The 27,108-nt window shown below is 45.8% G+C and overlaps 1 protein-coding gene across 1 annotated transcript in view; it reads right to left on the bottom strand.

Moving 5' to 3' along the window:
• The window catches only part of AKR1D1 (aldo-keto reductase family 1 member D1), a 34,801-nt gene extending 10,121 nt beyond the window's left edge, over positions 1 to 24,680 (bottom strand). Inside the window, exons 1-3 of the mRNA XM_037387875.1 lie at positions 24,402 to 24,680; positions 7,924 to 8,091; positions 3,391 to 3,507 (exon numbers count right to left, since the gene is read on the bottom strand). Coding sequence (XP_037243772.1) covers positions 3,391 to 3,507; positions 7,924 to 8,091; positions 24,402 to 24,494 — 378 coding nt within the window. The 5' untranslated portion in view covers positions 24,495 to 24,680. The remainder of the gene's footprint in view (positions 1 to 3,390; positions 3,508 to 7,923; positions 8,092 to 24,401) is intronic.
• Between the last annotated feature and the right edge of the window lie 2,428 nt (positions 24,681 to 27,108).

The raw sequence follows: 27,108 nt of genomic DNA, 5'->3' as shown, positions 1-27,108 counted from the left end.
TGTTATTTGCTGGTCATTTCACTGCTGTTGCAAGTAATGCATTAACACTTCCCACCCTCATGTCTGATTGCAATTTCACTTATCTTCATAAAAATGCTTCAGTGATGTTTGACACTTGATCTGACTGCAAGCTGCTACATTTCAAAGGTGTGAGTACAAGATGTTACCATGGTAATTCCTTGGGAACATGCAGCTGTGACTAATATGATCAGTAACTGGTGCCTCCCAATTCAATCAAGTTCAAATTCAAGGCATTTCATGGGGGAAAAGTGAGCCTAAGGAAAATACAGCCTCAGATTTCAGAGGCCAGGGTCTAAGTTACAGGCAAAAGCCTGTCTCCTCCAAATGTGCTCATTTTCCTCAATGAATTCAACAAAGATGACTTGTTGCCCCTGAAAAAAAATAATAATTCTTGACTAGAAGGAGGTAGGTGGCTGTTGCGTACATTCTTATATAATTTTTTCTATTAGAAGGCAAGCTGTTTGCCATCATAACTTGAAGCAAAGCCCTATTTACAAAACTGCCCCATGATATTTTGGAACAAACCATTAATCCTCATGACGTTCCAGACTCTTCAAGGACTGTAAGCTCAATGCATAGCAGCTGGATGTCTTTGAGTTCAGGGGATGAGTCTGAATTCATCTTACTTGAAGACCTTCTTACTCTATTCCGCTTCTTATTCATTAACTTCTGTTCAACATTATATAGTAGTCAATAAATGGCTATTACATTAGCTAACTTATCATTCCCCTGCTTCCCTCTATTGCTCATGTTCCAGAAAGCGGAGAAAGTCAGAATGAACGATGCTTGAAGGTAAACTTATCCTAAGATAAGTGGTGCCAGCTATTGTGGATTCGCACAAGGATCAATCCTCCTGCCTCCAGGGAACTACACAAGGTGTCGGAGCACAGTTGTCACTGCTCAACAATCTCCAGGCAATACCTTCTCGGCCAGGCTCTCCCTTTAAGCAATTCTTCCTGAATGGAAGAATTGCCTGCAGGTGGATACAGTGCTGAAAGAACGGTAGTGTTTTGATGGTGACGAGATGGTGGTTACTGGGTCTTTGCAAACATCTTTCAGAAGTTAGTCTCGTTTTTTAGTTTTTGGTTCTTACGGACTATACCACACCAGTCACTCCCACAAATGCTGTGGTTTTCTCTTGCAGTCAGCCACACACCTTAGACTGAATGCAAGGTGGCTTCTTACCATGCTGCCATATGAGCACTGAAGTAAGTGGGACAGCACTAGCACTGTACAGTCACTGTCACTATGCAGGGATCACATCATAGCATGTCATTTCAAAGTATGGAGGTATTCCAAAAGCTACCAGACAACTTGCATATTTAAAACACAGCAGTTGGTAACTACTGATAGGAAAAGCACTGCGCCCATTATAATAATTTCCTCGTCAACACAGATGCAGGAAGAAACGTCTGCACATTCTATCGCTTTTCACAAAAAAGAAGACTTTGACAAGCAGGCTTTCTTGAAAGAGCAATTTTAACAGCTTGTGAATGTCTATTTTATAAACAGAAAGCAATAGTAAGTCAAATAGTGAGGCCAATGGTCTGTTTTGATTTAGTCTTTTAAAATGACAAGAAGATACTTGGATGAGACTTGCTCAGTGTAGGGCTAAAATACCTGCTTTCCTGCTAGGTAAGGCAATGTAGTGGGAGAGATTTGGAGATCATTTTGTGCACAGGTACCTGCTCACTGATAGATCAGTCATCTTAGCAGAGCCCCCTAGAAAACCTTCCAGTGGGTATAAGCTCCTCAGGCAGAGAGCTTTTGGTAGCCTGCAGGAGACCTGTTCCTGCTGGTCGTCTGCCTTGCTAGGGTAGAGGGGCTGAGCTCCACCTCTGGGCTAAAGGGAGGAAGGACAGAAGTCCTGAATGGGGAATCTCTGTGAGGGGAAAAAACCAGGGAGGTGCAAGTTAATGTTGACAGGTCAGTGAAAAATGTCACTCCAGACATTATTCTTGACTACTCCAATCATTCTCGGCCACCTAAAAGTGCAGGCATGGTGAGGCTTTCCTCCTCCGAGTGGTGCTCTCCAAAATCCAGGTTACTCCTCCTAAAAGCCCCTATAGCAGTTTGCACTGCTGGGCTCTGCAGGGGCATGTTTCTTACTGGTTTCAGAGTGGGCTGTAAGTTTTGTCTCAAGTACTTTACTGGTTTTAAGCAAAGACTACTATTGCTAAGAAGGCTTTTGGGGAGATAGGAAAGCACCAATGTTTGCAGATTAGGGCAGAATAGAAGTTTTTTAGTACTACACCTGCATGCCCCTCACCAAAGGCAAGCATCACATGTGGGATGGGTGCACTTGTGAGAGAGGAAGCAAAGAGAGGAAACCAGTCACCATTGCAAAAGGGTGCGGGTTTTTCCTTTAGTATTTGGCACAGGAAAATGTATATTTTTCAGGCGGAAAGCAACTTTTTTCTCTCTCCTCTCATGGGGGACTTGAATGAATCTCTAGGACTGCTACTCCTTTAACAACTCAGATTGTTGATACAGGCCTCAGGGAGTCAGATGTACATTACTTTAAAGCCAGCTGTCTATATCTTTGTATTGTGAGACAATGACCTTCACTATGTGGGAGAATGAACTACTAGAGAATACAAACACAAGCAAAGGGAAACAGGAAATTGCAAGTGGTGGGAAATTTTTAAAAATGCACCCAAAAGGATTCCATACATGGGACCATATAAATAAAGTTTTAATATCGGAGTCTAGTTACTCCTATACAGGTCTTAATGGGATATGGCTTTGTCGGAGGAAAAAAGGAACCACAGGTCTAAGGTGATTGCTTCATTGGTAAATTGTTTCCTATCTGATGCTTTTGGCAGTTTGGAGTCTATAGCAAAATACAATTTTAGTAATCAGAGAACTACCTTCCTTGCAAAAAGAGGCCAGTTTGGAGCTTAGACATCCCTCAGACGTAGTTAGCCAGCTACTTGCCTGACCCTGTTCTCTCTAAGAAAAAGGATTTAATGGGTTCAAACCCACTTATACTTTTTGAATCTCATTCTTCTAATTCAGTATTATTAAATTTGCCTTTATATCATATACTTGCAGAGGAAAATTGTAAAGTAAGGTACAAATGGGTGTGAAGCCAGGAAGTTTAGGGACTTTTAAGGGAGGCATGCAACTCTGATGTGAGCTCCTTGCATTCAATGATTTTGGCTACAAGTCGCTCAGAGCCAGCAGTATGAAGAAACATCAGCCTCTCTTTGCATGGGTAGTGCACAGAAATGTATGAGTGTAATATATATCAAACACTATCTGGCCAATGTGGTATTTTCAACGTGAACTGGAAGCTGCAAGTAAGATGTTAGATGGAGACCTTGGTTCAAGCCAATCATGCATTTTTCAGGCAATTTTTCCTTTTACCTTGAAAGCCATTGGCAGCTCAATAATGTAGAGGTCAACGTAGTCCAGCTGCAGGATCTTCAGGGTTTTCTCCAGTGTGGGACGCACCAGCTCTGGGGGGTGGCAGGTATTCCACAGCTGGGGAGGCAAACACAAGTTCTTTTCTGGGTGCCAGGAGGAACATATGCATCCTGCAGCTGACACACACCCCCAACCAACACTTCCCTTCTGACAGAGCCCTTTGTACACAGTGCAAAGACATTGTGATCTACATCACTGCGGGACAAAGGTGAGGGGCCTTATTCTGTCCTCTTCCAGAGGCAGATGTAGAGGTTAAGATGGACTCTTTGCCCAGGACTGCAGTGCCAACCCAGTAATGGCAATATATATTTGTTTATTACAACACAGGTTCTTCCGAGTCGAGATATTGCAAACTTCTGCTCAATGAGCTTAGGCAGATGCTTTTTGTTTTCTGAGTTTTCCAAGCATATGCTTTCACTGGAAAACTTTGTTCCCACAAGAAATCTGTGGTCGGTTTTATGCTTGAAGGCAGAAGCTGGGATGGTGTGGGTTAGCTATTGAGCAACCAACCACCCAGCATAAAGAATCTTTCTGTTTTCTCCTGTGGTCATGGAGCTGGAGTGGGTGCCTGACCTAGGGAAGTTTTAATTTACTCCCTAGTCCTCAGTGAAATATGTATTATAGTTTAGTTACTGTAGTGCAGGTGTGACTAGTTAAAGTGCAGCCTTTTCAGCCGCTTTAATCACAACTGCTTCCTTGTGGGCTATGCCCTGAGGTTGCTATGGAGTGTGCTGAGTTGATTAGCTTTCAGTACTATCTCTAACTGAACTCTGCTGATGCAAATCTCTAGCAAGAATAAAACCATAGCATGGTAATTAGTAACCAAGGACTCTCTGTAAACTGATTGCTGCAGTTAGAATTGACAAAACCCAGAATTAATACACAGTAGAAGGTTTAAAACACCATTTGTTTGCACGCAATAAGCTGTATTATTTTATCTTCTTTTTTCAATGTGCAAAACTGACATGTGGAGCCATGTTGAGGTTTTTGGCACCTTTATTGGCTGGGAAAACCTGCTGTTTGTTGGTATGGTCATTGTTCTGCCAACAAAGCTGGCAGTCAGCGCATGCCAAGGTATAGAGTGAATTCGTTCTTAAGACACAAAACACTTGAATTACCATTTTCAGAGGATAATGATTATAGGTGTCAAAGCACATAGCCTGGGTAAGTTTTAAAGTATTTCAGATGTTTGGCATTTTTAAACCAGATTATTGTTTTCCTGGGGAATAATAACTGTCTACTCAGTTTTGCCAGCAGAGGCAAGGACCCATTAAGTTCACTTGCACTGAGAGCAGCACATCTGACCCTGCCCTAACCTGACAAACCAAAACAGGCTTTGCCATCTGGAAATTCATACTAGGCCTTCCCCAGCTGTATGTTGCAAGGCATGAAGAGTTTTATGATCACTAGATGGTTGTTACACAGGCTGAAGGTATACTACAGTAAAGGGACCAAGGTTCTGCTCTCGGAGTTTCAGGCTGTTCCACTGGATTTCCTGAAAGCCTGTGGTCTAGTGTTTCTTTTAAGTATTTTACATGTAAAATGAGATGAAATTAAATACAGGTAAGGAAATGAATCTGTATACCCTTTCTTCTAGTTTGTTTTGTTACTGTGTTTTAGAAATTTAGTAGCCTGAGTTATGTTGATAGTTTAGAAGCAGTTTTTCCAAGTGCCCTTTCTAGCCCAGTGCTATTGAGCTCAGTACTTGCCAGTGAGTATACTTTACTTTAAAAAACTGCAGAGGCTCTAAAGAAACAGTCTTTAGAAATAGCAAACTTTTGTACTATGTTAATACATAGATGCCATGGAAACTTAAGTTTCATAACTGTTTTCATGATTTGTACAAGTTATTGTATTATCTGCCTAAGTAGAACCCATGCAGACATTTGAGCAGTCAAAGTTGCCAGCTGGCTTTGGCATTTCAGGACACCACATTTCCTGGAAATGTTACTTCTAGTTTAATGAAAGAAATATCCTGGGATGAAAGAGGAGACCAAAAAGGTCTTGCTATATAAGCCAAGTGAGATGTTGGCAGTTGATATAAAACCTCTAAAATTTCTGGATGCTGAGCTGCTCTGCCTGATCAGCCAGCCAGCAGCAAGAGCCAAGTGCAAGTGCTGATGATTTCAACTGGCAGATGCAGCCCGACTGCACCAAGTTGCTTTTCTAGTAACACTGCCACTCAGCGGGGCTGTTCTTGTTAGTCTCTCCTGACCGACCGGCCTTTGGTTTGTATCATCTTTAAGGAAAGATCTGCATGAGGGTTTTGAGTCTGAAGGGTCTCGGGAATTTCCAGTACTTCTGATGTCAGCGTGGCTCAAAACAAAACCAACTTTCGTTATACAGACCGCTTCCAAGAATGGTCTACTGTATCTACCATGTTTTCCAGAAGATGCAGCAATTCCTATCAGTCAGCTCCTTACCAGTGGCTTGATATTTGCCTGAAGTTCATAAGATACATAAGTTTGTGAGGTACATAAAGCTAAAGACACCTAAGTTCATAAAGCAAAGGACATCCAGTCTCGCTCCTCCTGGGAAGTTCAGAGCTTCTGTGAAAATACTCAGTGAAACCTGTGAAAATCCTGGACTGTGACAGATTGAATTGGTTGCAGACTATTTGCCACTTCTGCCTTTGAATTCTTTAAAGACTACAGAGATACTGTAATGACCTATCACTCTGGGCACCTGAAATTTTGTCAAGCACAAACAGGACACAACCGAAAGATAAATTCACACTTATCCTATCTCACAGTCACAAGGCAGGCTGGAACCACGGTGCTCCATGGTACTGTGTGTTGCAGCCCTGTAGCCGGTGGGATCTGCAGTTTAGGGAACAACTGAACTTACAATCAAGAAATCAAATGCAGTTTCACAGATGGCTCAGTGTTTAAGTAGTGATTATTAACTAGGCAGATCATCCAGCGATTAGATCAGACAACTGAATATAGAAAGGTTTAATAAATAAAGTGAGTTTGGAAAATCTGCCAAGAGACGCGCTTTTACAGAACCTAAGGTTTTATATGGGAAAATAAACTTCAGGGGAAGCAGTTGGGAACATGAAAAGACTCAGCGTTGTTAGGACATCTCATTCTAACCTTTTGGCAAAACTTTGTGGTTTTGATTTGAAATATTACTGGTAATTTGCAGTAATGAAACTGTAAAACAATTGAAACCAAATATTTTGACTGATCCAAACATATTTTGCATATGAGAGACTGAGAGACTACCCTGATAAAGGTGGAAGATTTGAGGACATGAAGCATTTCTCTGGATGGCAAGCTTGTTACCAGTAGAACAAGCAGGGTACTTGGAAAAGAGTTGCATACCTTACAGACTGGAAATGGCTGTACTTTGATAGCTGCTGAAAATCCGTTTGATCTGCAAACTACCCAATCTGAAGCTTAATTTCCCAGATTATAGAGCTTAACTAAATTGCTCACAGTAAAATATGTCTCTTATCCCATAGGATGTTACTCTAGGAACCATGGTATTTATTTCCAAGGCTGTTGAGTAACTTTTGTGGATTACATCTTACTAGAGAAAGGAGAAACGGAAAGTATTAGGCTGACATCTTCAAAGAAGCACTGCAGGAAGGGGAACGAGGTCATAAACTCCATAAATTAGACAGGCATCATGAATTTTCTGGGGCCATTTGATCTTTATTCTGCCATGTGCAATGAGCTTTCTCTCTCATACCTGGGATACAGCCATCATAGTTGTAACAGCTTTTGTCAGACACTTTATTGGAATTGGACAAGGGATTTCATTTTTCCAGGAGAGGAATCAGCTTTCACAGCTAAGACTTTAAAGCATTAGCTAGCTCATGCATTACTCTGGCCTTGTTGCTCTAAAGTAGAGACGTGATGACATCTTCTCTCCAAGCTGATTCATCATCATAAGAACTTTTTAATGACAAGTGATACACTAACTAAGGGTGTAGCTTGATGAGTAATTTTCTGTCAGTAGTACCAACCTAAGCACTTGATGTTCTCCTGTACACAGACACTTGCATGCACGTGCTTGCTCCCACCCCTTTCATTGTGCAATCTCACAGCAAACCTGTATGGGTTCTAACAGAAAATAATTCAGTTGCAGGATCATTGTCTAGGTTAGGTTCAGTGTGTGACTATACAAATATGTGTGCTAGCACAACACGTGCAACTGTAACAGCTTAAGCAGCACCACTGAGTGTAGCAATGTCTAAACTTGCAGGTACCTACAATACTAAGCAGAATGGATGTTGTGTGGTTTCCATTGCTAACAGAGCTTTAAACTGAGAACAACAGTGATTTCCTGCACTTAACAGCAAATCTAGTGCTCATAAAGCTCCGCAGCATTATGGTAATGCTAGGAAAGAAAAATAAAGGATGTTGGGTCTGGAAGCATGCTAGGTGTTGACCACTGACATTCTTAAGAAAGCCCATTCACAGAAATCCTGGATTTAGCGTGAATAATCTAAGTGCAGCTTCTCACCTTGCCACAGTAAAAAATGTCTTCTCGCTTGATCCTGCCTTCAGCAATCTTCTCCCGGATGGCTTGTCCCACTTCATGCTCGTTGTAGTAGACAAAGGCACCATCAATATGGCGGTAGCCAGTATCAATGGCAATCTTCACCGACTCCAAACAGGAACCTTTGGGAGTCTAATGGGAGAAGAATAAACACAGTTTCAGCCTCCTGCTCACCTCTCCTGCAATGCTATAGAGTCCCTGAGATATGCATAAGGTTCATGCTGGAGTTCATCCAGCCTAACCATCCCTTACCTCCCCAGACACCTGTGTTGCAATTTCTGAAGAAAAATGTGGTGGTGCACTTTTATTCAAAACTGTCGTGAATGCGGAATTACAGTGGAAAAAGGAGCGATGCAAAATATTCACTGTATGTCTGGGAAAGAGAGAGTACTAGAGTTCTTGGAAAGTATAACTGAATGTCTTTGATAGGCAAATTATTTCAGAATTTCTTATCTGGAGAGCAAGTCCCTCACTTGGGTGGAAGAGGGCTTTCAGCTGAGCACAGCTGGTCAACCACCCGCCTGGTCAGAGGCTGTTTGAATACCTTATGTCTCAGTAAAGCTTTCAGCAGAGCAGGAATTTGGTTTTGACTTCTTTCTCCTCAAATCAACTTCCCGTTGAGGGTATCACAATCCAAAGTGTGATAGCTCAGGACTGTCTAATGGTATGGTCAGTTTGGGACAGTTGCTTTACCGTGTGACTAAGAACTAGTAGATGCTTTAGTGTATATTTACATACGTCTTCCTGCTTCAGTTTAAGATGAACCCAAGGAACCTTTTAATAAGTCCAAGTGGCATTTTTGTGCTGTGTGCCGCATTTGTTTACTCATCTTTGCTGAAATTCAGAGTAAGCTTGTTTTTTCAAGAACAGTCATATTTTCTATCAGCCAAGGTGGCAAGCAAAATACAGTTAGGCCAAAACAAGCAAAAAAGCAGAAGACTGGTCACTGAAATTGTACTGAAAACATCTTATTCTTGCCACACTTTGTAGAATGACAGGGCAGCTCAAAGTGGTGGTGGTCAAGGGCTCTCAGTGACACATGGCAGCACTATTCTTCCACCCTTTTCATAGGCATTGCTCTGCTGTGACAGAGACATCTGATTCACTTAAAGGAAAACTGAAACAGGGTGAGTCAACCTGTTCTGCTGTGCTGCTGTCAGCAGCAAATGCCAAGAGATGGATTTTGCTACCTCTGAGTGAAGGGCCAAGACTGCTTCTCCTATAAAGAAAACAGATGCCAGAGAAATCTGGAAATGAGACAGCGTATGAAGAGAGGATGTCAGATTTGTTGGTTTTACTGATGCTAAGGAAATACATGAAGCAGGACTGGCAGTAGGTGCTGTTGGGAAGGACCACAGCAATCGGTCTCCCTCCCCTCCTTCCAAGCTGCCCTTTTACAGCAGCCACTGGTTTGGCTCTCCAGGACTTTGCCATAAAGCAAGCAGCTGCTTTTCCACCACCTGCTGAACTAGATGTGAAACCCATAGCTGCCATAGGATGCTGCAGTGACTAAGGACACTGGACTGCTCTTCCACATTCATGAAAGAAAGAACTATGAAGGACTGCTGAAGATACGTGGGGGTCAATCTGCCTTTCAGTCCCAGGGCTGTAGGCTGGTGTCAGAATATACTGGTGTAACATCCTGGCCTATTTGCTCTGCTCTTCAATGTTCCGTCAGGGTGGCTGCTATCAGTCTTGACTGGACCAACTTCTGTTCAGGCTCAGCGGGACTTTCTGCTCCAGCATGCTGTGCCTAAAGGTTACTTAAAATGCAAAGTCACTTCTGTTTGCTCTGATTTATTACAGGCATGAATGAGGGCTGAGAGGCAAAATGGCACAATTTGGCATGCTAATGTATTTACAGCAGTGATGATGCAATATTGTCTGGTTAATTGAGAGAGACAACGAAACACTTGTTTGAATGCTTTGCTGCTTTCATTGTGGGAGCCCCCCAAAGGCATGCTCAGCCCCTGCCAGGGCCTTTTCCTAATTGTTAGTAGGATATAACAAAGATCATGGCAGCTAAAAGCCTTTCAGGCACAGTCAATGGCTAGTTTTCACTTGGGGCATGTCGGACAGTGTTACAGAAGTGCGAGGCATGAAGCAGCAACAACCTCCAACACGTTCTCTGCTTTTTCCCTGCCTGAACCTGCAAGAAAGAACTTTTAGGAAGGCAGCAGGTAAAAAGCTCTGACACAGGTACTACAAGCCTGCAGTTACTGATGACAGTAACCTCAGACCTCTGCCTCAGCAATGAGCTGCATGCCAGCTGTAGACACAGTTGCAAAGCTCAGGCTGACTAGTTCAGCTTAAAGGTCTTGTGAGCTCAAGCCTAAGTGATGACTAGTTATCCAAAGGAGAAGTATATTTTACGAAATGTGATTGTGTTTTCTCTATGAAATCTGATTTTTCAAACAGTGTGACTTCTAGATTGTTTCAGCCCATTTGACATCTATCGTTCAAGTGTATAAAAGCAGAACATTTAGAGTACAGTGATACATTACCTTAATACGGATTTATTTTTTTAAGGAAAAGATGGGGCTTTCTAAAAACTTTTTTTCCATTTGTTGAAGAGCCTGAAAATGGGGTGTGGACCTGATCCTAGATTTTCCTCTCTCTTCTCTGTGCACTCTTGAGAGATTGCATGAACACAGCTCCCAGTTGTCTCCTGAAGCTGTAAACTAAATTCCACCAAGCAAGGAAATGTTGGTTATTGAGTTGCATGTTTTCTCAAACACCATGGCCAGTTTGGTCAGTAAACAAAAGCAGAAGGCATAGGTAAAGAAACATAGAGTCTTATGTATAGGGGAACAGCATAACTGCAGACTTGGGAGGAGGGTGGAATAGAGGAAAATGAGAAAGCTTGCAGTTACTGCAATTGCCTTTGGCTGAATCAGTTAAGTTAGAGCTGAACGTCTATGTATTTCTTAATCTTTTGCATGGGGCTTGCATACATCTGTACAAATAATCTTGTGAAAGACTTCCATCTCAAGGAATAATTTGATTCTTTAGGGGCTTGAGGAGGCTTTTTTTGGATCAGACCTTGATTACCAATGGCTGGAGATGAGTTTACATTAAATATAAATGTTTTCATTGCACTATTTCATTTCATGTGATGTGGTATATTAATTTTGACAGATTCTGGTGTAAGGTGCTGCATATAAAAATGCAAGCAAACTTAGGGAACGTTTTTTGGAAAATCCTGCCTCTGTTGAACTGTCCCAGCTGAAGGCCTGGGACATCTGTGAGTCTGGAAACTTTATACCATATGTTTATTTTTATTCTAATGGAGAAACTATCATTTCTAGAATTTCACATATCTAATCCTTCCAAATTCTGCAGTAATGGGCTGTGGTAAACTGTACTGATGAGTTGCACAGGCTAGACATGTTGTGGTTTTGCCACTTTTTAGAAGTGTTGCTTCAAGTGTCATATCTTATTCCACTGTTTCCTGACAGACCATATTAAAGATGGGTGACTCGGATCACCACTGCTCATCCATCTTTCCATCAGAAAAGGCACAAACCCAGTTCTTTCCCCTCTACCCTGCTGCTCAGTCTGAGGTGTTTTAATCTCTTCTGTCTTTCATGGAAATAAAGTCTTTAACTAGTAGTGATCAGATCAGAGACTACCAACTGGAAACCATCTTTTACTTAAGTGCAGATAGAAGTTTGTGACATGACTTCTCCTACATTTCATGGTGTTGTATAAGGGTCGGCACTTCAATCGCAGCAGCTGATGGAGCAGTGCCTCCCAGGCTGCCTGGCCGTGGAGCAGCCACCTTTAATCTACCAGGAAAGGCAGACCTCCTTCTCCTCCTCGGTTATACTCACTACTGTATGTTATCTAAAATGTGGTTGTCTATGCTGTCTGCTCCTTTCAGGTAGGCCTTTATTCTTCCACCATTCCCAAATAAGCAGAGCTCATGATTAGAGCAGCACAAATGCCAGATGAGGTACTGAAATGTCTCCATGCTATAAACCTTTGTGCTTTGTCAGTAGTAATTGAGGATGCTTTGGCTTTAAGACAAATCTTTGCTTCTTTATTGCTTTTTATTTAAGTGTAGATAAGGGTTATGCTTGATCCTTAGCCGTAATTAATGTTTCAGCTTCTAATCAGTGTGCCCTGCAACTATGCTACTTTGATCAAGGACTGTTGCTTTAGAACTGGAATTTTATAACCACTTGTACCCTGGAAGTCAGATTTTTATCTTCAGTGCTCTTACAGTCAGTCACTAATTTGTGCCAAAAAAGTTATTAAATTTATTATATGTTTTATTATGAAATAAACTGCTTGGTTGACTAGAAACGCTCGGTCAATCACTAATAACTTCTTCAAGAACCTCTAGATTATTTTTAAGATCATGTTGTTTCCTTAAACAATACACACAGTTATTCCCTTTATCACTCAATAGCTTGTAAAGCTGCTGATTTACCACCACATATGACAGATTAAACCAGTATCCGTTTCCTTCAGGCTCCATGGTAAATAAATCTGGCAGAAGGGCAGGTGGAGCAGACTTAGATTTGCACCTTCACTAAAAAAAAAGAAGCAGCAATTTGGCCCCTTCTCCAGAGATGAAGTAGCCAACTGGCCAGTTACCACGTTTTAAGAGTCTGAAAAAGCAATGTGCTTCATCAGTTCTGCATGTCTGAAAGGGTCTGCTCTCTTTTTCCTCTGAGACCGTGAACTTTTCATTTTTTTTAATGTTTATTCCAGGCGCCTTCCATAATATCCCATGTTGTCAAAACCTATTCTCCCTACCGTAGAAAAAGTACAGCTTCAGTTTTGCTCACAGGTTGCATGTGACCAAGCTACAGGAGAATATTTTTTGTGCAGGCATACCCATGAATTTCACTGTTCCCTTTCAAGCAGAACAGGATTTGCTTAGCAGTGTTAGTGGTTGTCCTACTCATTACTGTTATTTAGTGTCGCATTTCAGCTGTCCTCCAATTCTTTTGCTTTTTTTCTATAGCATCCTTTTCTGGTCAGCAATTTCTATCAGCTTTCCAGTTAATACAGAGGGATTCTGGTTACCTCCAAAGACAAAGCTGACAGGACACGTTAGCAGCAGATTGTAATCTGGCAAAACCATGTGAACAGCTACCATAGGCACTGCTTTTATAAACCTCTTAACATCACTATTGACGTTTATTCTTTATTAGTGCATACAGTAAAGGAAAACAGTCTGACTCAGGCTCCCAGATTCTGATTTGCCTCATTCCACGTATGCACCAGTCTTGGCGGCATGTGGGAGCTGAGGAAGCAGCGCTTCAGGGAAGGAGCCATTTGCCTTAGTCCTGAGCACCTCACCTGGTTGGCACAACGGGATCCAGTCCCTCAGCTGGAAATAATGATCCTTGGAGGAAGAGCTTGAGGTGCTGGGAGAGACAGGGCCATCTCCTGGAAAAATCTGAATTTAGCTGCAGCTGAATTACACAAGAAATCCAAACTCTGGGCTAAGTGCTCCAGTCCTAACCTATAATTTAAGATGTGGAGCTGCTGTTTAGGAATCTGAGTCAGCTAAATACAGGAAGGAGAAAGTAGGTACATTCCTGGGCTCACAGCCTCCTTCACCAGAGCTCGGCACTTGCACACAGATTTTTATGCAAGTTTCTAGAAGCCCAATTGCTTATTTCCATTTGCCTTTTTTCTGGACAAACTGGCAGAGAGGACTGGCTTAAGATGTTAGGAACAGAGCATAGAAAACATGTGTATTGAAGGCATTACAGGAAAGTTCAGGTTGAGTTTACAAAGCCAGGATGTGAGCCACACAAGGGTACATTCTTAGAATTGTTTAATCTTGTAAAGGAGAAGCTGTACACCTCTTTCTTGGAAAATGCAACCGCCAGCACATCCCCTTTCTCGTACACAGGAAAATCTGGCTTTCTTCCCCCGGAAGCATTGGCAGCCACCATCCAGGAAGCAAAACCCAGTGAAGGGATCTCTGCAAAAGCAGGTAGAGCTGAGAGCCACCAGCTGCTGTGCCGGCCCAGAGCTTTGATTTATTGTCATGGAGTGTGCTGCCTTAGAAAGCAGAGGACAGCAAATGTGCCCAAATAAGATGGGGGGAATGGTGATGCTGCCTTGTGTCACACTGTGAATGAGCATGGACAAGGGGTGCCTTTCTCCTCTAGCCTGATGTCCTGTCAGCGGCCTGAAGCATGAGGTTTGATTGCCTATAAAGCAGAAATTAAGATTGCATAACTGCAGATTTAGCATTACTAGAACTCCTGTGACACTTACTCTAAGATTTAGCCAAAGCTGTCATCACTAAAGCCTTATTATTGTAGCTGGCAGAGGCTGCTGGAGTTATTTTTACCACTTGATTGCAGAATCCTCAGTTTTAGGATTGCTGCAACTTCTGCCTTGATGCAAATTCACTTAATGCAAGCCTAAGCTAAAGGGTTGCTATACCTCTCTGTGAGCAGCTAGAGGATTAATGCAAACCAAGCAAACAACGTGCATGCCCGGGTCCCATGCCTGCAGTGCTAGTGGGGTCAACTGGGACAGTTTCCTGAAGAGTTGTCCTGAAGAGCTGGAGGACACAGCCAGCCAGCCAGCCCTGGAAAGCACAGCTCTAACTGGAAGGGTGGCTGCTATTAAAACACCCTTCAGACAAGAAATGTGATCCCAGGGTTGCATGACGTAGAAGGTGAAGATAAAGCACCAGCTTGTGTAACAGCAGAGGAGAAACAAAAGGTTGCCAGTAGTTCTTCTACTTCATTCCCTAGAGTTAAAGGGGAGAGGTTTCTGGCGCCAGTAGGAGTAAGTGTTTGCAAAGGCATATGTAAAACTTGGGGAATTCCACCACCTAGTTAGCTGAACCAATAAAAGTTGGCTTTGATGAAGCCTAGAGAGGCATTTTCTGCACAGTGTTTTCAAGTTTTGACAAATGTGGCCTCCTAGGTCAACCAGAGACACAACCCAGATGTTAGCTTCCTGAGTGAGCTGTAAGAACATGCTCACGCTGTTTGGAAAACTGAAGGGAATTGGTGACACATGGAGTCCACAGCCATATTTAACGTATGGAGTCAGTCAGGGTTGTTTTAGAAAATGGAGGTTTGTCTGGAAAATTGGGCTTTAAAAGTTCTAGCCAAACAGTGTATCTTTCAGTCATGTTAATTCAAATTACTCACTCGTAGGGGTTCAGCTTCTCCTCTCTTCAACAATGCCAGTGATTCCCTGTCTCATCTTCTGTAAAACAATCTTCATAACTTTTATTTACATAAGAGGGCTTTCCCTGTGGCTTTTGTTCAGGGTTGAAAATCCAGCATGTTTAGAAAGCCAGAGGAAAAGAGAAAATAATAATTTTTTGTGTGTGTCTGTCAATATTTGGCCTTGATGTTATTGCACTGGTAACAGCTAGCTTTGTAGTTTTTGGAAGAGAGGTATATTGAAACAGCTAGTGTTTGTCACTGAGGTATGTAGCTCTGGACTGGAAAAGTTCTGCTTTCTGTTTGGTTACTTTTCAAAGAAGCCCTATGACTGGTTTTGGGTAGCGCTACTGTCCTAAAAGCTTATCTGGATTAACCTGCTATTAGTTTCAGATCTGGGCTGATTAAACACAATTCTACCCTGTGTTGTAGCTCGGTGGGTGATGCTGGCATCTGATATCCACCATTTGAAAGCTGTACTGACTCCCAGACAAAGTTGTCATCTCCTAAATATCACCTTGCTCTGGTAACGTTTTCCTCTGGAGTGCTCTTGTAGTATCCAAGTCCGCGTGTGTCAGTACCGGTGTTGGGAGCCAAGTGATGCGTTGCCAGGTTGGCTGTAAGAGCCATCCCCTCTGCTTGGATTAGGCAGGCATCACTGCACAGGGCCAGGCGATTATCTGTCTGTCAGTGGTTTCATTAGTAGAAGTCCTCTGCTCTGCAAGGGGATATGTGTCTTCATCCTGGCGTAGTCTGAAAATGTTTTCACATAGCAGCTGAGATGTCAGCTTATGTTAGAGGTGCTATCTTTTTAAGAAGAGTTTTTTGAAAGCTTATAGTTTAAGCATGCTCATCGTTAGGGGGGAGTCATTAGAGCACAATTTACTCCTCAGAGCAAACAAAAAAAATACACCATTTTCCAGGACTAGCAATTTTGTGGCCATTTTGCTCAGAAGTCCTCCATAGGTTGATGAACTTTGTAGCTAGAAAGTTAGTCTTTCATTCACCCTCATCTACAAGCTTGGGCCCATCCTCATCAGGAATTTTACGCGTTGACCATTTCAGTAATTGTAGCTTTTAATCTGCCACACGTGATTAGACGCTAATTGCGTTCATAGCTGGAAACATCACGGAAGCCATTGGCACGAAGTAGAGATTAGTCATACTATCAATTTGTTTTCTATTAAGCTTCAGGATTCATAGAAATTAAGAACCACAGAGATTTCAGCAGAGAAGATACATGGAGATAAACAAGAATTCCTGCAAATTCTGCAGTGTCTTAGAGCCATAGGTTTTGTGCAAATTACCGCCATAAGAACAAAGCTTGTGTCGTCAAGAAAGTTGCATGCAAGAAACTTTCCTCCAACTTGACAGAGAGTAATAAGTCATTTTATTGAATCTAACTTTGAAATCCGACATTAATTGCTAAAGTACAGTTCTCACACCTGTTTTTTCTAATTAGATGATGTAGTTTTCCTTTTTCAATGAGGTAAAGATGCAATCTTGCATTTACACAAGCCAAAAATGTGCCATTGTATAACATGAGGTTACAGGGAGCTAGCAGGAGCTGAGGTGTCAAGAGGTGGCTGCAGACAGGGGAGGAGGGGTCAAGGCTGAACCACCAGGAAGACAAAGGGTTGAAGGCACAGCAATGTAGAAAGACTGTTCCAGTGGCAGAACAGAAAAGTTGTTTGGCAGAGGAGAAAAGACAAATGTAGGCTAAATGAACTCTGCTTTTCATAGGTGGTAAGTACACCATTAAAGCATATATGAAAGGGAAGTCTAAAATGCATCATGCAATATTAAGTTTTTAGTAGAAGTCATTGATGAAAGCAGATTTTGTCCAAGACCCTTCTGATTTAATGCATTCCTCTACTCTGTACTCTCACCTCTTTGCTATAATAAGTCTGATCAACCAAAGCAGTATCTTAAGTTTTCATCCCTCATCCTCTGGCATATTTGCCCTCTTCGTAGGAAGCAGCAGAGGTGGATTAGGACAATGATGCAGTCCAGAGCCGATGCAGTTTCTTGAACCCTCATGCAGACTCCTTCTCCTGTATCTTCTTACTCACGGTGCTTTTGATTGTGTTTCCAGCAGGCAGCTGCTCTCCTGCCTGAGAGCTGTGTTGTTTTGCTGCTGGCTAAAAGTTGATGCCTGCTACTGTGCCTCCTCAAGGCATCTGGGGACCACATACCAAGAAATCCTGCCTTTATTTGCTCTTGGCAACTGGGTCTTGCCAGTAACTGTGACTTAATCAGGGAATAAGGAGTAAAATCTAAGAGGTGAAGCAGCAAGAGTATCACTCACCACCAGGATACAGCCACCAAAGGAAAGGCATGCCACCTGTGGTCTGTGCAAACAGAAGGACCTGAGGATGAGTCCTCTGAGCAAGAAACTAAGTCGTGACTTTGTCATTGAGCAAGTTGGCTACAGATATATGGCTTCAGGATAAATATCATTCATCGTGAAGGCTAGGCTAAGAGTTTGCTAACAAGAAAGGACCCCTCCAGGATGTGTTGTAGATCGGGCACAGATCTTCTTCTGGGCTGCAGTAATATATCTCCCTCCCTTCTGCCCTTGCCTCAAGTGTACAGATCTCTGTTTGGGAGCATGGATTAAGGACATACTCAGAGGCCAAGGGAACATAAGGCCACCCTCTGAAACATCTCAGAAATCCCAACCCTGAAAGACCGCGTGTTGCTATGTGTTGGCCAGCCGTGGCTCCGCTGCTCCAAAGCACTCCCTGAAGAATTAGTGCTGTGTGAGGTAATACTGCTGCTTAAAAAGCAAAAGGCTTGAGAAAGCCAGTGGTGGTTACTGAAAGGGACTGTAAAGGGCCACAAAATGTCCTTTGGAGATGCTTGGTCAGGGGATATGGCCCAACATCTAAAAAAAAAAAAAAAAAAAAAATCTCATTTGGGGAACTTTCTTCACTTTTTAAGTTCAGGGCATAAATTTTTATGCCCTTTTTTATCTCCTTAGCCAAAGATGCCAGCTGAATCCCCCCAGCTCTGTTCAAATCAGGTTCCAAATAGCCTTTTTAGGGAAGAAAAAGGCAAAATATCTCCCTGGCCTACATCTGTGGTGATTTCATGTAGGTTCATAAAGATTGCTTCATTACAGAGCTAACTTCAGGCTCAGTACTTGCTGAGTTCAAACACATATTCATGTGTAGTTGTTCATGTTAAAAGGACTGTGATTATTTTCCTTATATGTTTATTTTAATAGCATATCGTGGGAAGTAAGCTAAGGCTGTAAGGACACTTGCATGTTAAGGCAGTTCCTGCTCTTGCCACTGCATCTATCTCTTTCAAGAAAAAAAATCTAGAAGCCAAGTGGGAGGTTTACCTCAGAAGGAAGGAGGAAGACAGTTGTCTGAGTCAGAGAAGGAGAAATTTGTAGTAAAAAGATCAAGAAATGGAAGTCTTTAAACTTCAGCTTTGTTGCCAGAGATCTCGGGTGTCGCTCCTTCCTGGGACTTTCAATACACAAACCATTTTGTAGCTTTGGGTCGGGCCAGGTGACTTTCTCAGCAAATTACCTGAAATCATTGCTGTCTCCATGTGTCAGACAATGCCTGACAACCATGTGTCAGAAGGCATTGATGGCCAGAAGGAAAAACCGAGAGAATTAAATTGTGTGTAATCCCCGCCCTTACTGCAGCTCAGAGATCCAGATCACATCGGGGGGGATAAGTTGCTTATTACCTCTTTTGACTTAAAGGTCACTTACAGCAGCTCCAAAAGCAGGCGCCCTGCAGCAGAGGTGTGGCTTGCACTGTTAAGAGCAACTGAAGTGGTCTGTGTGCACGCATCCTTGTGCAAGCAACTTTGTGGCGTAAAGGTCCTACAAGAGCACTGTTAGGCCTGTACAACGAAAAGTTACTCTGTTCAGCTTCTAGCTTGGGTGTAAAAAGTAATTCAGGGTGCCAAAACAGTGTTTTTACTTATCCAAAACAGATTCTTTTTTTTTTTACTTGGTCACTCAGATTGGATACGGGAGCCCTGGATGAACTTTTCCTCTCCCTGATTCAAACCAGCAATTTCTTCTTAAACAAAACCCAGACTGTCTGGGCACTCACAAGGGTTACTTTGTGGTAGTTAAGGATTTGGGGAAATGGGTCTCTCTCCCTCCTGGCTGGATGCCATACTGAGTCCTTCAGCATCCAAAGCTGTGGGGCTGGTGGGCAGCATGTTTTTCTGTAGGGAGAGTGCTCCTCCTGCTCCAGCCTGAGCATGTTTCTTCTTGCCTGTCTCTAGCTATCACATACCCCCACAATCATGTTATTTCCCTGGGTTGTGTGATATGAATTTAATCCCCAGAGGCAGAGAGGAGGACTGAACCTGGTTTCCCACCGCCCATGTGGATTCCCTCACCAGCAGGCTATTCAGGGAAAGGCAACTGCTACCTCCAACTGCTTTAATAATCCTTTGATTCCTCAGCTTGTACTGCCAGTGCCCAAAATGAAATGCTTTGCCATTTGTTTTGCCTGAAACTATTCCACAAAACTGCTTCCAATTTATGAATGAATTTGGCTACCTCAGAACCTCATTTTTAGCAAAGTCACAACTTGCCAAAAACCCTCACCCAGTGCTATTCTTGATCACTTTGCCCAATCTTCTGTTTCAGAAGTAGTGCCTGTGTACAGTGTGGTTGCTACAACCTTCCCTCCAAGCCCTCTCCTCCCTCAGTCAAAACAGGAAGGCAGGAGAGAAGTTGTGGCCAAGGCCCCTTGACCTTCCAGGGAGACAGTGAGTATTTATGTGGAGGCACTGGGCTGATGATCTTTGCTGTGTTGACAGGGATGAGTTATAAAGTGAAGTAGGCATAAGTGCCGTTTTAACAAGGCATAGGATTTCCAGGATTTAGGAGTGATTTTAGCACCTTTCTTCTCTAAGCCTGCTTGTCCCTGCACCCATCCACTTCCAGATGGGTACCAGCACCACTCCCTGGGCTGTGCTGGGAACTGAGCACCAGTGCTGGGAGGTTGCAGGAGCCCAAAGAGTTGATCTGGCTCTGCCATGGCACAAGGTGATGCTACTGGCTCATCAAGGGGGCTGTCTCCTCCACCCTCCCCTGTTAGGCTGTCCTCTCCCTCCCCCCATCTATTTAATACCCTAGAGAATTGGGTCAACGGCTTTGGGGCCCTTAGGGAGGGAAAGCTGGAAACGGCGCATCTGCTGGAGCCTTGGCAGAGCCACTCCTGCACGCACAGGGCTTTGCCAGAAGGATCCACCAAGCCAGAGAAAGGCACAATTGGCCTCAAACTTTAAAGCCATCTGGAGGGTCTCGATAGTCCAGATTCACTGCTCCTGCTGTGGTTCCCCTCCCCCAACCCATGAAGAGAGGGGATATTTGGTGAAGAGAGAACAGGGGAAGGAGTCAGTGCTGAGATTTTCAGTGTTTCATTTGCGTCCATCCTTTCTCTGAACAGCCTAATTCATACAGGTAAGAACCTAATACAACTTACGCACTTCCTTCCCTCTGTGAAGGAGAATGCAAAACCAACTTCAACACACTGAAGTCTGCACCAAAAAGTAAACTAGGCTTTTTAGTGACACAGTTATTAACTTCCCTTGAAAATAAGTATAGGAAACACCAACTAAAGCAGCAAAAAATATTTCTAAGTGCTTTTCTTGATAAACAGCCCAACTTTATCACTAATTCTATGACCCAGTGAAGACTCCTTCCTTTCTGCTAGCAGATGAGCTGATAGCAAATGGGTTCATTGCACTTTCTTTCTGTGCTAGGAAAGTAAAACAAGAAGAAACCCTCAACATTGCACTAACAGTGTTTTCAGTCTTAAAGATTTAGCTGAATTCTTGCCACACTGACCTGTATTCAGTAAGAAAAGCTCCCTTACACCTAGGGGGAAAGAGCATTCAATCAAAATTAATCTCATCAAATAGAGGTTTTCCACAGTGGTCCAGCTCTGCTCCATGATGTACTTCATTGAGTCAGTAAACTTGTACCAGGGACCAAATTCTAGTCAATAGATTCATTTTTTGTTCAGTGTTTCACAACTGGAGAAGCATGACTTATCTCCCAAAGCTGTCTTTGAGAGAACAATTAAGTTATTTAAGACAAGCAAGGCAAGCTGCTGACACATTTCAGTTCTGAAGGCACTGCTGTGCAGTGTATCCAGACAGAGTCCGAAACATGAAAGCTGGCCTCCTGCCTCTGTTTTCTTGTAACCGACTGTCAGAGAAGCAGATTTCCCTGCTCCGTGGCTAACTAGATTTGCCCAGTTTTCTTAACCAGTGAGCACATTCCTGCACTTCAGGAAGAACACTCTGGGCTCATTACGAGCTACTGGGCTATAACACGAGATTGAGAAAACAGATTTGTTTTGGACAAGCTGCTCTGACATGGAGGTGCCAGGGTGAATAATCTTTGAGGGAGAAAAAAAATGAATAAATTGCCTCCAAGAGCAAGATGAATAATCTGACAAATGAACAGCTCTGTATTCTGTATCGAAGCACAAAATGACTAGAAGTCACAGAGATCTGACTCATGAGTAGAAATAGTGTGCTAGGGACAGCTGGCACTGTAGCTACCACCAGCTGCCTGCCCCCACCGCTGCAGAACGGGTGGCTCAGATGCTGCTTCTCAAGCAATTCAGCCACAAAAGGCTACCGCTAGGCATTTTAAAGGAAATGTGTCAGTGCTAGTTTATAGCCTCACTCCTTAAGATAAACTTCGAAACGGTCCCGAGTCGCCACTGAGCCTTTCAGCTCCCCAGGCGGGAGGAGCAGGACAGACATCCCGCCAGCATCCCGGGGGAAGCCGCGCCAGACGCACAGGGCAGCGCTCTGCGGAGCGGCTTGCTCCGGAGCGGCACTTCGCTGCCACGGCAAGGTGCTGAAAGAAGCCGCCGCCTCATCAGCACAGCAGCTTTTTTGAGATGGGCAAGCTTTAAGCCGTGACCTATTTAGAAGTCCTGCCCCATCACCAACCAGCAGCTGCAAACAGTTCTGCAACAAATCCCCGGCACCCTGCTACCGCGCTTCCCCAGCTGCCCTCCGTGGCAAGTTCCCTGACTCAAATACGCGATCGTAATCCTAGCGTAAAGCTTCAGCCCAGCTCCTCCAGATAAACTTACAGTGTTTCACCCGGTCTCCTGCGAAAACGAGACTTTCGCAAGCGTCTCATCAGAGGGAAAGCGCTGCTTTCTCTGCCTCTTCTCAGCTCCCCCTCCCACCCGTAACTTTCTGTCACGTTTACCATATAGAAAGAGAAAGACAGCTCAGAAAAACAAACTCCTACAAACGCGGGGGGAGGGAGTATGGGTGGTTGGGTATGTGCACCCATCCCCGCTGAGGGTGCAGTTACACGGTAGCTTTAATGGCTCTAAATTGGAGTTGCCATAGCAATGTCCTGCCTGCATCATCCTGTCCTGTCGGGTGTCCTGTCCCCCAACCGTCCCCCCTCCGCCTTTTGTCACCAGACAACAAAGGAGGTACACGCGAAAAGCAAAAAGCCGCTACCTGGGGCTAATCAGGCTGAAAACCAGCTCTGCCTAAAAATAATTCATTTTGGCTGGTAGAGCTCCATGCAGAGGCTCGCTATCCGCCTCGACCCGCAGCAGTGCGGAGGAGGCAGCAGGATTTTGCAGGACGGAGAGAGAAGCAGAACTGTTTGTGGTGATTTTGGGACATTTGAATTTCTGCAGAACGAACTCTTATCAGGGTTATGGCATTACCCAGAAGCTGCCTCCTAAACCTGCCTCCCCTCAGCTCCGGCAGGTCACTTGCCCTGAGCTCCCTGCCCGAGCCTGGCTAATGCCTCGGGCCAGGGCTCGCCCGGGCTGCAGGCGGGGAGCGCCTTTTCTGCCGGCAGTCCCATTTTTCTCAGCTTAAAGCTACCGTAAAATTGCAACTCGAGGGTTGAGGGCACGATACACAAGTCTGAAAAGAGGCGCTTCAAGTTTGCTCAGATATTTTGTCACTGAATTATGCAACGTTCTGCTTTGCTACATTAAAACTCCTGTTGGAAAGCTTAATTTTGTTTCACTAACGGTTATTCAAGGAACGCACTAGCTGAAAATACCTCCAGAAACTCTAGTGATGTGAGGGACAGTGCCCAGCCTCTGAAGTTGCAGATTCCCACCCGTTCTCCCCACATAAGCCAGCTGTTAATCAGGGAGATCCGCAGCCCTGGGGATTTCTTAGACCCTTTCTGCATCACTCCCGCACTGCTTGCAGCAGTGTTCACTGAAGATTTTCTTCGGCACTGTTGTTAACGTACCGTAGTACAATTAATAGCTGTTAAACTGCTTAAATTAAGAGTTTTCTTCAAAAAGGTATTTTTAAATACCTTGTGGTATGTGGAGCCATACACACAATATTGCATCTCAACTCGGACACTATTATACAAGAAGGGTTCTGGCCACAGTATCTCTTCCTACTCTTCAAAGGAGGAAAAAACCCCAACCAACCAACACAAAACAAACAAACAAACAAAAAAACCCACAGACCAAAACCTGCTGAAAGGTCAGGCGGTTTAGGAGAGCGATAAGACAGCAGCTAGCGAGCTGGCTCTGCGCTCCCGGGTGTGCAGAGGGAAGAAGCATCAGGTGTGCTCCCACAGCCTCGGCGCAGCCGAGTCAGCGGCAGACAGACGAGATGCCTGCCCGGGACACGCAAAACCGAAGGATGCAGAATATTTGAGAGCGGTTTGGCCGCTGGCAGTCAGCTGTGGGAGCCGCAGGAATCAGGATGCAGGAATCTGGGTCTTTGTTTCAGGAACATTCCTTGGAATGTGTCGGGGCCAGCTGCAAGACGGTCCGAAATCCCCCATCCCATCTGCGTTCAGCGCGGGGGGCGGCGGGGCCGGCCCGGGGCACCCGGCGCCACCGTCCCCCCGGCTCCGGGCTTCTCGGGACCGAGGGCTCCGGGCCGCCCTGCCAGGGACCCGGTCTCGCTGGCCCCCACATCCCCTCCCGGTGACTGCAGCGGCCCCAGGGATTGCACCGTCCCGGCCTCCAGCCCCCGGGGCAGCGGCAGAGCCGCTCCCGGCCCCGCGTCCCCCGCCCGCCAGCGCGGCGCGGTGCGGGAGCAGCACCCGGGGGGTCTGCGTGTTTCCCACCTTTTTCTCCTCTGCGCGCCGCCCGTGCTGCTCGGGGAGCTCGGGCTTGTAACTTTGCACGGGGAGCGGAGCAAAGAAAGGAACAGCCGGGAGGGGGGAATAAGCGGGTAGCCCCGGGTCGGGGGGTCTGCAGCGAGGGGTGGCCGTCACCTGCCCCCGCCAGCGGAGCGGGGGCGTCCCGGCGCCCCCGGACTTACTTTCTGGGGGTCGGCGTAGGTGCCCAGCCCCAACAGCGGGATGCTGTTGCCGTCGCTCAGCGGGACGCGGTGGCTCTCCGCTGTCAGGTTCATAGTGCCGGCAGGTAGGGCCGCCCCGAGCAGCCGCTCCGCAAGCCAACCGGCACCGACCGACCGACCGACCGACGGCGCCTCCGCAGCGGCCGAGGTACGAGCCGCCCGCTCCCGCCGCCGGGCAGCGCCTTTTGGGGGGCTGAGCGGAGCCACGTGTGCCCGCGGCGGCCCTGCACCGCGCCCCGCCGCGCCCCGCCCCGCCCCGCCCCGGCCCCGCGGCCACCGGCGCCCCGCGCCCGGCCCCCCGCGCGACGGCTGCCCCGGGGGAAACAGGGCGGGCCCGGGGGCGCCCGGCGTCCTGCGGGGCTGGGGGGCCCTGCCCGCTGCCGCGGAGCCCCCGCGGGGCCGCCCTGCCCGCAGCTGCCAGCGAGGGGTCCAGCCCCCGCCGGCCGGGGTGACTGCCCTGCCCTGCCCTCCCCTCCGCAGGGCACGGGCTTCCCACGCTTTGGGGGGGCAGGTCTGGGGACTTTTCCCACAGGAGCGTAAAAACCTCTTTCTAAACCTGCAAATTCGGGGTTACCAACGAGTCCTCCGGGGATAGTTTCCACCTCCCTGCCCCAAGGCTGCAGGCTGCCGGCTGGAAACCACTGCCGTGGGGGCGAGGAAGGAATGAAGAAAATCCCAGACGGGAGAGCGGTGAGCAGTTCCTCCGCCTCAGCTCGAGTCCCACATTACAGTGAACGTGCTCCCAAGTTCCTCACTGTCTGGTTCTGCTCCGCTGTGGAAAAAAATGCCTGTGTTTCCTACCCCTGACACCCCAGAAAGGGTCGAAGAATGCCCGTTGTGAAATTCAACCCACTGCTCTTACTGCCCCTTCCGCCCCTGAGGGCTGTGCCCTTACACCGCTCTGCAGGGAGGTGCCCTGCCCCGAGCCAGCTGCTTTGGGTCCCGCAGCCCTGTCTACGCTGAGTTCTCCCCGTTTGATTTTGAAGTGTACGGTCTTACATGCCTTCCTAGATCAACCTGAAATTAAGCTCTCAGAGGACATTATTCCTCAGCCACAACCATGTTCTTTGCTTGGCAGATTATTTTATCTCCTCTAATATGCAAATTAGGTTTCTGTGCATGGTTATAGTTCAGCAGGTTGCACAATTCCAAGAGGGGCTAATGGATCTGTTGTGATAAGTTATCTTTGCAGGGTTCTTGAAATCAATAGGTGTGCGCTATTTGCATTTGGTGAAAGGGTTAGTGGCAGTTAAGGCTGGGGACCTACCTGGAGAATAAGCTCCCTACCAAGGGACCCTTGTAGTGTTACAGATTAGATACCTGCAAGGGTCCCCAGTGGAGGTGGAAAAATTGCCACTTTTACTGGTAGGGATGTGCCAAGCAGCTCATGACTAAGCGCAAGCCCACTTGATCCCTGCCCAAAAATTACTAGATAGCTGGGACAGCCCGTGGGACAAAGGTAGCATGCTGTGGTGTAAAATGCTCCTTGGAAAGTGGCACGAACGTGGCTGAAGCTTTCCTGACAGCCCAAGCTCTACGTAAACAACACAATGCAAAGAACTAGCTGTAAGGTGACTGGGTTCTCATCTCAGGGAGGGAAGCTGGGGCAAACTACAGCTTGGCTGTAGTTACTGTGGGCAGCCCAGACCGCATCTGCATGCCATTGTAAGCTGTGGGTACCTGCGGGTACAGGTGTTTACATGTGACAATAAGGAAGGTAAACCAGTGTCCTCCTCCATGCCTCCCTTTTGTTCCCATGTAGCTGGCTACCATTTTCTTGCTACAGGAGAAGCTCTTATTTCCTCTCTTCGTGCCAGCCGTGCCTAAGCACACTCTGGCTGGTTTTAGTAGGACAGGTCGATGCCAGCGTGTAGAATGGAGTGCTGCATCTCTGAGCCATAGCCCTTGTTCTGCAGTATTTCCAGCAGAGCAGCAAAAGCATGGAAAGGGATGGAAATGGGCTGAGTAGAGAAGATGTGGCAGAGGGCATTGAGACACCTCACTGTTTTCAGCCCTGTCCTAGAACCCGTGAAGAGGCCCTGCTGCCAAGTGGCTGATTCCTACCCCTGAGCTCCCACGCTGCATGTCCACCCCAGAATCCACTTTTCCATAATTCCTCCTAATCCAGCAGTTTGTGGGGTGGGTGTGTATGTGTGTTTGTGGTGCAGGTCGCACATTTGCTTCAGGCTCGGAGCACATCCAGCTAGCTCATGTGCTCTGGCATCAGAGCAATGCATACCCTGAGCCGCGCGTGATCCCGAGCTAAGCAAAGCATGACTGTGTCTGCAGTGCCTGTCCTGGGCACGTGAGCAAGTGTAAGGAGCCTCTCTGGCAAGAGTGCACTGGCCCTGATATACGATACCCCTCAATGACAACTGAGAAAGAAAGATTGAAGGACTTGCCATAATTCGCAGAAATGGGAGCTTGGGCAGGGGAACAACTCCTGCTTCTAGGAACAGTTGGGCAAAGCAGCCAGTCACCTGGCGAGGCAAGCCAGGCAGCCCCAGGCACCCCTGCCCTGCTACGGGCACGAGCCCCCGGCACACGGCAGGGTCAGGGTGACAGACAGCCACGGGGTAAGAGGCAAAAGTCACCTCTCTCTTCTAGATTCATTTCTAGACCAGACCTTCTAAAATTCAGCCAGAGTGCTTGTCAGAGAAATTGGAGG

The sequence above is a fragment of the Falco rusticolus genome, chromosome 5, assembly GCF_015220075.1.
Source record: "Falco rusticolus isolate bFalRus1 chromosome 5, bFalRus1.pri, whole genome shotgun sequence".
NCBI classification, from domain to species: domain Eukaryota; kingdom Metazoa; phylum Chordata; class Aves; order Falconiformes; family Falconidae; genus Falco; species Falco rusticolus.
This window is presented reverse-complemented; position numbering and strand designations above follow the sequence as displayed.